The sequence below is a fragment of the Gavialis gangeticus genome, unplaced genomic scaffold (assembly GCF_001723915.1).
Source record: "Gavialis gangeticus isolate Ggan-Ray unplaced genomic scaffold, GavGan_comp1, whole genome shotgun sequence".
NCBI classification, from domain to species: domain Eukaryota; kingdom Metazoa; phylum Chordata; order Crocodylia; family Gavialidae; genus Gavialis; species Gavialis gangeticus.
In genome coordinates, this window is record NW_017729031.1 from 37,553,292 (window position 1) to 37,564,829 (window position 11,538).

The 11,538-nt window shown below is 44.4% G+C and overlaps 1 protein-coding gene across 1 annotated transcript in view; it reads left to right on the plus strand.

The window, feature by feature from the left end:
- CNTNAP5 (contactin associated protein like 5) overlaps positions 1-11,538 on the plus strand; it is a 573,569-nt gene that overhangs the window by 291,922 nt on the left and 270,109 nt on the right. The window contains exon 4 of the mRNA XM_019522627.1: positions 2,565-2,712. Coding sequence (XP_019378172.1) covers positions 2,565-2,712 — 148 coding nt within the window. The remainder of the gene's footprint in view (positions 1-2,564; positions 2,713-11,538) is intronic.

Consider the following 11,538-nt stretch of genomic DNA (forward strand, 5'->3'; position numbering starts at 1 on the left):
ACCTGTCTAGGCCTGATTGTAGCCTATTCCTTCCTTCTAGCGTGACCACATCCCCCCACATCTTAGTGTCGTCAGCTACATGTTTATTAGCTCCAGAAAGCCCTAAGCTGATACTGTCTTGTCTGCCTTTGTCATGTCTGCCACAGCCCAGACCATAGCCAACATGTGGTCTGCTAGCTAATGCTGAGAGGTGTCTCTGTAAGGCAGAGGGGAGGGGAGAGTCCCTGCTTAGCAGTGAGTGGGGAGGGGGAGTGGCGAGCAGGAGGAAGCCAGGCAGACCCTGCTGTGCATGCAGTCTCTGCCAGAGCTGCAGCCAGGGAGCAGAGGGGAAGGGCCAGCCCAGGTCTTTGGAGCAGACATTCCCATCCAGCTCAGAGAGCATGCTGGGATACTGGGAGACTCTGATTTAATTTAAACCAGGATGGGGTCTGGGAAAGACATTGCATAAACTGGTTTGACCCAAATCAGTTAAGTTTGATACTACATCAACCAGGTTTATCTCAAACCAGTTTCAGCCATTTTCAAACTGGTTTATGTGCACTGAACATCTGTTCTGTTCCAGGTTTAAAACCAGTTTCTGATCATTTAAACTGGTTTATGTGTAATGTCTGTTCCTAGCCAAATGGTCACATGAGGTGCTCTTCAAAGTGTGGTCCACTTCCCAAGCTGGATCGAAGCCCCCTGGTGACTTTTGATCACTACTTTCTTGACTTAGCTATGAACTTAGGAGCAACTCCACTCCTCACATACTGAAAGGCTTTAATTACCAAATAGAGATCGTTTTCAGAAGGTTTAGTCATTCAGGGAATTATTTTGTGGGGGGGAAACAAGATCTGTGGTATGTAGAGGTCCAGGACAAGAGGTGAGGGGTGAGTCTGCCTCAAAAACGTCCTAGAGCAGAGGTGTTAAACATGCATCCAACAGGGCCACTCCATCCAGCCTGCTGGGCTACTGAAAAGTGGGCTTGTGGCTATGGAGGGCTGTGACCTGCCTCAATATCTGGAGTCCTTGCTGAACATAGCAATGTTCAGAGTGATCAGGGGTTGTGACGCACTGCTCTAAGGCATCCTGGGGATGCCTTCCCACCTCTCTTGGACCTCCACCACCACTACTGCCAGACCTTTGCCGCCAACCCCAGGCCTCCACCAGCTCCATGTATCTGATCCAGGAAGATCCCCATTGTTCTGGGCCTTGGTGTAACTTTGAAACCCATTTCTTAGAGAGTTCCTTGCTTATTCTTCCCATGCTACTTCCTGAACCTGTTTGATAAAGCCCCCTGCCCTCATCACATCCTGAGAGAATGAGCATTGATTACCAAGTGTCCATATATTATTTTATAATGTTGGCCTCATTTACGTAAAGGGGCACTAGTTTGGGTAAAATACCAACTTTCTGAAAGGGAACTTTCACATAATTGTATCTAGAGATGGGCTAAACCCTCTGGATAAAAATGCAGTTCCTGTTCTGGGGATACCAGTAGCACTCACAAACATCCATGCCCATATTTTCTGCCCGCCTACCAGAAAATAAAAAATAAAAATGCAAAGACTATATCAAAATTTCCAGGGGTGCAGGCTCTGAGCCCTGTATCCACATTTGCAGTGTGAGCTCAAATTGCGTCCAGCATTGAAGAGGAGTACTGTGAAAATCAGTTGGAAACAGGGGCAGATCCAGGGGGGATGCACGGGTGCACTTGCACTCCCCTTTGATTCCTGCTCCACCCAAGGTTTAAAACTAACTGTGTGGCAGTGGCAGCAGCATTTCTAGTCAGGCAGTGCTGAGGGAGTCAATTGACTTCTTGGCTCGTTATAATCTACCTGATCCCTTCTAAACTCTTCATTCCAGATGTGTTAATGAACTGTTTTTCTTTTTAATGGTTTTGATGTTCCACCAATTAAGCTATTCTTTATTTTGTGATTCTGCTGTCTGTTAGCTTCTCCTGGCAATGAAACTTCTATTTCACAGCCCTGCAGACTGTTTTTTAACTCATCCCAATGAGGTTATATGTTTTTCTTCAATCTGAAATGGAATAATACAACCCTATGCCTCTAGCATAATTGTAAAACTTCTAGTTGATTTTTTAACTGGAGGAAAATAAGTGTTGTTTTATGTGTAATGATGAACCTCACCATCTTCACCCTTGTTTTCAAAACGCTAGATGTCCTCATGGGTGCAAATATAGCAGACAAGGGTCATCCATCCAACAAGAGAGTCTTCTCTTTTGCATATGTGGGAGACTTTTTTTAAAGTATCAAACTTTTCATTTTCATTTTTGCACAACTTTTTGCTGCAAGTCCCAGTCTTGGATGAGAGAGGAAATTGCTGAAATACTTGACTAATAATGGAACGCTGGAGGAAGAGGGAATGCTACAATACTCCAAGGCCATTTTTTTTACAGACTTGGGAGATGGACGTAATTTGGAGATGCTCCAATTAGGTCCTAAAAGCTTGGATGATGACCTCCCCAGAGCCAGGTCTTTGAAATGTGGTAGTCTTTGCTTAGATTATGTTCCTTTACCAGATGATCTTCAGCACTCACTCATAATGACTTTCTTTCCTGGCAGGTCTTCATAGGGAATACCAATGCAGACAGTGTTGTGGAACACAAATTTCTGCACTCTATGAAGGCCCGCTTTCTGCGCTTCATCCCTCTGAAGTGGAATCCCAATGGAAGAATAGGGCTGAGAGTTGAAGTCTATGGCTGCTCATACAGTAAGTATCCAAAATCTCACCCATATTTTGTCAGAGACCATTGGCAATTTACCGAGATGCTGTGGGGAACGTATCTAGTAAAATATGTCTTTTAATTTTACGTGAATGGTCGTGACGCTAATTTCTTCAAGTGTCATCTGCATGTTCCTACATGTGAGATGCCCTGATTGCCACAGCTCAGATGAAGGATCTTTCTCATTTCAGTTCCTGTTAGAACAATGGTTAAATATGGCCCATGGGCAGGATCCAGCTTGCCAACTGATTGTATTTGGCCTATGGCTGCCCCAGTGATGCTCTGCATAGGGCCAAGCCCGTCCTGCTTCTGCCCGGGGCAGTCTGCACTGTGCTTCAGCTCACGTTCACCCCAGACCTGGCCAGTGCACACAACTTCCTGGAGGGGCTGCTCCACCTGCTGCTGCAGCCTCCTGGGTACTCCTTGGCTCTCCCCACCTGCAAAAGGTGCCTCCTCCTTTTCCTCCTACCCCTCCTGCGCTACTCCAGGCAGCAGGTAGCACAGGGAAGTGTGGTGGTGGTTGTGAGGGCACATGCCAAGCACCACATACCCAGCCACTTGGTGACCTGGCACAATGAGCAGCTGAGTTGGTGGAAGGTGCGTGAAGTGGCGCAGCAGGGGCAGGAAGAGAAGCCGCTGGAGATGGGGAGAGCTGAGTAGTACCTGGGGGGCAGTGGGGTGCTGAGCAGTACTTGTGTGCACTGACCAGGGCAAGGTGGGTATGGGCGAGAGCATGGTGCTGGCTGCCCTGGGTGCAGGGGGCTTATTCCCCTGCAGAGCTGTGTGGGGGCAGCCTCAGGTCAGATGGGGATGCGTGGACAACACCTGCAACAGACCCACACCACCCAGGTGAGCTCTGCTGCAAGTGTCCCTCTGTCCTCCCTCCTCCCACCTCTCACCTGCTTTCAGGACCTAGCCTCCCCCACGCTCAAGTTCACACCCACCCTCCCTCACACACACATAATATCCAAGAGTAAGACTTTATTTTGAGCCATTATGCAATCACCTCTATATGCACCACTGATCAAACAAATCATTACCAAATTTACTTTTTGCAATACAGTTAAAATATACTATGGTAGATGTTTGATTTTTAGATTATGGTTTGGGTTTTTTATTTATAATTTTTAAAAATGAGATCTGCTGAAAGATGTTATGTGTGTGGCCCTCGACAGCTCGCCAAAACTCATTAAGTAGCCTGCCAGCCACAGTAATTGCCCAACCCCGTGTTAAAGCACTCCATCATTGTCATACCCCCTTTGAAGACAAGGGTATAAAAATTGGCCTATCAGCCTTTTCCATCCCAGTTCCTTCTGGCTACAATATAAATCAAACACAGACCATTTTTGGATCCTTTGGACCACTTTTTCAAAGACTAACGGTAATATCGTAGCTTAAGGCTGGTTTATTACTTCATAGTCCGTGTTATGCTATTCTAATTTGGCTACTATGTTATGCTTAGAAAAACAGTATGGTTTATACACATAGGTCTTCAGTAACATGGTACAGCAATGGATCTGGTTAAAAGGTATGCCTCTTGTTCAGTGACCCTCCATGCTTCAGTGCCCAAACTAAAAGTTTGATGTGCCCCAATAAGGGCTCCTGAGATGCTAAACCTGCAATACTTATAAACTATGGGTGAGCAAGAAACTTTAGAACAGTTCACAAAAATGTATTGCTTCAACAAGCTTTTGCTAACAGTGTGGGGGATCTGACACTATTGAAGGCTCTCATTGTCAGGAAAAAAGGCTGGTATTGCTTCTGGTAGTTAATAAAAAACACAACACAGGATGCCCTAATATTGGATCTAGGATCTGTTTCCAGACTACTTTGCATTCAGTTCTGAGATCATTAGACCTGGCTTTGCAGCACTTTCACAGATGCCCATGATTACACTCAATCTGCAAGGAAAGCCATCAGATCTGCTTGTCCCAGCTCTGAAGAAAGGACTATGGCATTGAAATATTTCTGCCATTAAAACTGAACTGGCATCCAGGAGATTTCTTAAGCCTCTCAAACTAAAGCAGGAGATGAATGGATCTTAATTTCCCTCCTCCCCCCGAAGCTCACAAAGTCATGCTAGATTTGAAGAAAGATCCAGATCTCCTTCCAACTCCATCAGTAGCATGCTCAGCTTCTGATGTCACAGGATTGGTTCCTGTGCACCCCTGATTGTATCATTTCCTGGCTCTCTAAGATGCATTGCCTTTCATGGAGACAAAACAGCACTCTGACGGTCATCCTTTTCACTTGTTTCTCCTATGGGAACTGCTGTGAGAAATGAAGAAGTTGCACAGACTTGTCCCACTTTTCTCTAAATCAGTGCTTCCCACACATTTCCTGAGCATGACCCCATATGGGCCCCCACTCCCAATCCGCAGCCTCCCACCCTCCCCAGGTGCCCCAGGGCCCACAGGTGCCTGAGCCCTGGTTGCTGCCCACAGGAAGCAGCAGCTGCTGAGGCTGCCTGGCTTCTCACCCCGCCAATCCCTGTCCTCCCTTACCTTGTGGGCAGCAAACGGACCCATGGAGGGGGAGGATGTGGTCTGTCTGCTGTGGGCTTGGCGCTCCCCACCCTGCTGCCCTTCCCCTGGGCCTCTACAGCCCTGGCATGGGAGAAAGCGCCGTGCCACAACCCCATCCGCTGATGTAGTTACCCTATTTGGCGTTGCAACCCATCGTTTGGGAATAGCTGCTCTAAATGCTTCTCTCAGCCCCATTTGGCCACCCTCAGATAACTGGATGATTTACAGAACCAGCCACGTGAAGAACAAAGAGTGAAACAATTTTATAAGGGAGTCCATAAAATTGTTTTCTCTCCCTTTGTTCTCCAGATGACAGGTTCTGTTCATTCTCCAGTTGTGAATCTGCCGTCAAAATTATAGACACCTCTCCACGATTTCAGTCTCAGAAGCAAATGTATACAACTGCTTTTTGGGTACACAGATAATCCCATCCTGATTGATTCTTAGCCTGTGACATGACTGGCAGGATCTATGCTGAGCCAAGTATCTCTATCTATTACCTAGGCATCTTTCTTGGCTTCCTTTGGAGGATAAGAGAAACAATTTTAGCTTAGATTCACTGGTGCATTCGTGCATACACTAGCTTTCTGACAGTCAAGTCAAATTAACTTTTTAAGTAGACTTAATTATCCGAGCATACACAAGTATGTGGAGCAGAGTCAACTTAAATGTGGTGCAAGATAATACACCTCTAAGGTGCATTATTTTGAATCGCATTAGTTAAGTCCGCTCTACTGGAGGAGAGGGCTGTCACAGTGTCAAGGAGCTGTAAGTGTGTACACTCTGACATAGGCTTAACTTAAGGCAATTTAGTTACGGTGACTTATTTCAAGTCCCCTAAGACATGGGCATGCACCCACTGTGCCTAACATCAGGAAGCATCCTTTCTCTCTAGTGCCTGACTCTCTTTCAGGAGGGGAGACATGAGTGAAGTATGCAGTCCAAATAAAATATAAGGAGGTAGAACTATAAATAAAGGCTGAAACTTCTTCAGATGAAAATGCTGGTGTTTCTGCTATTTCTTGCTTTGCAATTCTGCAGTCTTGTACTTTCATCAGTCACTTTGAAAGAAACGTCTTACCTTGGATATTAATATTTTGTGTCCCCCTTCAAAGAATAAAGCTTCTCTCCTGAGTACAGAGGAACTTTGTCAACTTTCAAAACAGTACGGTATAGTCCTTGTAAAGAAATTGCAAAAATAAATACGTAAATAAAAAGGTTTATGCTTTGTTGGGGATGAATCCTATACCACATGAGGGATTATCCTACTTTCACAAACATCCATATTCCAGTTCATTAGTTGCAGCACCACTCCATAGAGAAGGTAATCTTATTCTCCTGCCCTTCTGACAAGGAGAGTAGGAAAAAAAAAACAAAAAGAGACCATTGGAAAAAATCTTTTTCTTCTGGAAAAAAAAATTGCTTTTGGTTAAGTAAACACTTCCCAAGGAACAAAGTTGGACAGTTTTTGGCAGCTAAAGACGGGAGTGAAAGAACATGCTGTTATGGTTTAGATGTAGCAGTGAAACTGGTTGAATCTGTCCTAACATTTCTCAGACATGCATGTTTGTGGTTGCTCCTCTTCCTTCTGAAACCAAGCCTAAAGTAGAAGACCTCCCTTGTGAATGGGGCAGGCAGAGAAAAATAATGATATATTGGGAAAGTCACTGGTTCTTGTTCAATATTCTAGGAGAGCTTTATCATTAATCACACTGGAAGGGAAGTGTTATCCATCAAGCTCATATCTTTCCTATTTCATGCTGAGAGTAAAATAACACTGGTCATCATAGACAACCTGATGACAAGCAGGAGGAGCCTCCCTCTTTTCAGCTGCACAAGAAAGCAACTGAGTTATGGGATGCCTATATTCAACACAGTGTCTATCGAATTGCTTTGCACCTTAGGGGCCAGAACAAAAGCATTGCAGATCAGATCAGCAGAGCTCTTGCACAGTTACATGAATGCTCACTAAAGGAGTCAGTGATACTAAACTTCCTTGGCCTGTAGGGGTTTGCAGATACAGATCTCTCTGCCAGCAGATGTAATGGAGAAAAGTGTCTCCTCTTTTTCTTGAGAGCAGGACAAAAAACAGCTTGCCTGTATAAAGCACTTTTCATTTGAATGGGAGGGCAGGTCCATTCCAGGTCTTTCCACAATTCTTTTCTCATACACATGATGATAAAGATAATGCAAGGTGTGGCCAGGATAAATTAATTATCCCAACATGGCCAAGGCAACAGTCGTATACAAACTGTCATTTTTTCTCCTAGAAAATCCACAGGCTTCTTCCAGTATTACCATACCTATTATCTCTAGTGTGTGGCATTATCTATGATTCAAGACCCCCCTTTTTTTTTTGTCACTAACCTCCTCTGCTCTAGAATTTTTTAACAGGATTTGAAAAATCTTGTCCTTTCAAAGGTGCAGAAGGCTTTGATCAACCCAAGAAAACAATCAATGTGATTGTTTGTTTGTATTTAATAATGATTTGGTCTTTTTGTACAGAGGTATAGGTTGTAGCCGTGTTGGTCTATATATATATATTTATATTAGGGCTGTGCAAAGCTTCGGTCATTGATTCGATTTGGCAGAGATTCAGCCCGATGTGGTGGCTGAATCGCCGAATCCGAATGGAGACCTTTTAATCTCCTCAAATCAAATCAGAACCCTCCGAATTGATTTGGAGAGATTCAACAATTTAGACATAGAGACAGCTTTAAATGTTTTTTCTACATATCTCAAGGTACCAGGCAGCTCGTGAATGCTGCTATGCTGGGGCAGATGGAGCATCCCATAGGAGTGCGGGGGTGCCCCCAGCGCGCTCGGCAGCAGACCCAGAAGTGGACCAGAAACACACTTCCAGTCCACTTCTGGGTCCTCTAGGGAGCACGCTGGGGGTCCCCCTGTGCACCCCCCGGCTCGGCAAGTGGTGCCTCCTGGGCCCCCGGCCCTCCTGTGGTATGCTCCATCTGCCCCAGCATCTCAGCACTCATGAGCCATGCCTGGTACCTCGAAGTATGTAGAAAAAACATTTAAAGCAGTGTCTGTGGCCGAATTGCTGATTCTCCAAATCAGTGTTGAATCCTCAGATTCAGATTCGGCTGAATTGAATCGGGACAGCGATCTGAATCAACTAATTGAATCACTGTCCTCGATTCAGGCCTATCCAAATCGTATATGGCCCATTTTTCACACCTCTAAAACACACACACACACACACACACACACACACACACACACACACACACACACACACACACACACACACACACTGTGTTTACAAATAGACCAAGGCACTCTTTTGCTCTGTGTATAGAGAGAGTGAGAGAAACTGCCTTGGTCTATTTGTAAACACTTCATTTAGGCCTTTCAGGTCTTTTTTTTTGCCCCTCTGAGAATATAGCTAGAAGTTAAGGCAGCATATTGTGTCTTCATAGAAACTAAGCCATACTTTGCACAATATATAGTTAACAAAGCTTTGCTACCTAATGCCCCTCAATACAGAACTTACTTGCACCATGGGACATCAATTTAGTCTTAATGAAGCTCATGAATGCTCCATCTGAGCCCAGGGCACATCTTCCTTGTTCTGTTTGGTTGCTGAGACAAGATTGATTGGTAAGCGTAACATCAGCCAGGTGAGTAACTCATGCCCCAACGGCAGACCCCTCATTCACTATGTTTCATATGGAGAAGACAAGGTTTCCACCTAACCCTAGACTCCTTTCCAAGGGGTAGCTATACTCTGCGTGACTCATACAACAAAGTTGTCAGGTTTTTCTCCTTCCATCTCACATGTCACAAAAAAAAATCAAAATGACTAATTTTAGTTGCAAACCAAACTTACTGTTTGGATTGGATTAAAGAATTTCAGCAGTCTCCCGCATGCTTTGTTTCATATGTTGTCAACTATAAATATGATTCTAGTTCCTCAGCTGTTATCAGAGCAAGCTGGATTTGTTACAGAATATCATTCTTTCTTTCCTGCACAAAGGTTGGGGACATGCTAGTAAAGCAATGGCTATATTTTTAGGCTACCAACAGCATCCCAGTTGTTGAGATCTGTGAGCCTGCACGTGGGCCTCCAAGCATAACTTCACAAAACATGTAGATCTGGCCTTAAGATCAGAATCTTGTTGAGTAGGGAAGTACATCTTCTTAAATTTCATCTTTATTGATTTACCTCAATCATGTCTGCAACTGCTGAGCTAGATTCTGAATGGCTGTCAATCAGCATGACTCCATTGACCTCCTTGGTGACTCAGAGGTGAATATCAGCAAAGGATCTGCCTTTATTTCTGCACTAGAAATATAACAGTGGAATAAAGTGAGTTATAAGAATGGCAGTGATAAGGAGGGGGCTGGAGGGATTGATCTGAATAAAGATTAAAGGGCCATGATGTGTAGCTGTCTTGTGAGATGACTGTGCATGTGCATCACAAGCACGAGGAGGGAAGGTGGTTTTGGAGGGACAATAATGTAATGATGATGTGCAGATACATTACATGTGAGGCTGAAGAAGAGCTATATAGTGTGTTCTAACTAAGCAAAATGGGAGTGAAAATAAGGGAAACTTAATGTCGGTAGAGAACCCCATAGCAAAGCCAATGGATGAGACCCCTGAGAGGGAATAACAAGAATCAGTGTGCATCCCTTTTGCCCTCGCTCTCCATATGCTAGATAGGTATATCGGGGGAGATCCAGTCCCAGATCCTTCAGGACCATGCCTGTGCTTGCAGAGAGGGCAAAGAGAATAACAGATGGAGGTTTCCCATTTGAACAGGAGACCCTCACCAGGTCATCCCCAACAGCCAGGACTAAGTCCAGCAAGGCATTGCCCCCAGTGGGGCTGTGCACCTCCTGGATAATGTAAAGGTCCTGTAATACAGCCAGGAACCTATGCGAGTGGTCAGACCTGGCTGTCTGCTCCTCCCAGCAAATGTCTGGGTAATTTAGGTCACCCATGACAATAACATCCCTTGACCTAACTGCCTCCATAAGCTGACTGGAGAAGTCCCGGTCCAGCTCTTCTCCCTGGTTGGGTGGTCTGTAGTAGACACCCACCGTAAGGTCCCTTTCACCACACCCCCCTTGTAGTTGGACCCACAGTGTCTACGCCTGACCCTCCTCTAACTTGAAGCTAATCCTTGATGTTGTGAGGTGTTTCTGACATAGAGCGCGACTTCCTTGCCCCCGCCTGTCCTCTCTGTCCTGTCACTTCTATATAAGTATAGATGTCTATCTAGATAGGTATAGATATCTATATAGATAGAGATATATCTATTTAGCTACCTATCTATTTATATAGAGATAGATAGATTGATCGATCAATCTCTGGAAAATAAATTAGGTTTAAATCACTGGAGCTGTGGAAACTCAAGAATGTGCTCACATCCTCCCCTCAATGGTACCTGTTCTACTGCTTTCAGAGGGCTGCAAAATCAGGTTAGAATTAATAAATAATACATAAAAGTTGTAAAAAAAGCCCTTGCAAGGTCCAGTGCTTCTCTTTCCCCTGTAGGTGACCAATGAGAGCACCCATCTGGGCCAGTTTATTAGGTTATGGCCCTCAAAAACTTTACAGATGCACCCCACGACATTTCACATACTTTGTCAGAACTCAGGGTGGGATACTTGTCTTGTGACATCTGTAGGGTCATCATGAGACGCAATGATTTTTCTCAGGACAAATACAGCATCGCTTTGCAACTTGAGATGCTTTCTTCTCTTCAAATGCACACATTCATACAAACTTAAATGTGAAGAAATTTCTCCTCCTGTTCTCTAAAAATAGATGAAGAGACATTTTTAGCCACCATCCTCAACACCATAACAAAGAAATGACCCAGTTCTGAAGACTGCTGTAAAGTTTCTAGCCTACATAGGAAATGTCATAAGTTAAATGGAAATTTCATTGCTTTGGGTATTATCATGTAAACTCTCACGGACACACTATTACTGAATCCTTAAGAGTTTTGTGATTATAACAAATGGCTGGAGTTGCGGCAGGAGACGTGTGGACAAATGGTAAATTGATTGTTTGGGATGTTGAGAAGAAAATAGGGGTATCGGTATATTTGAGAAAGGGCATCTTAGTTTAATGTAGGGAAAATCCTGCTAAACCAAGTATTTCATAGGGTAAGATTTATGGTTGCATTGACAACACCGATCAAATTGTACAAACTGGGTAATAGCAAAAAAGGCATTAGCAAGATGAGGAACAAATTCATCTAACAGGCCAGGAAGACATGAGAGAAACGGTAGTGGGATGTGACCCTCCTCTCCTCC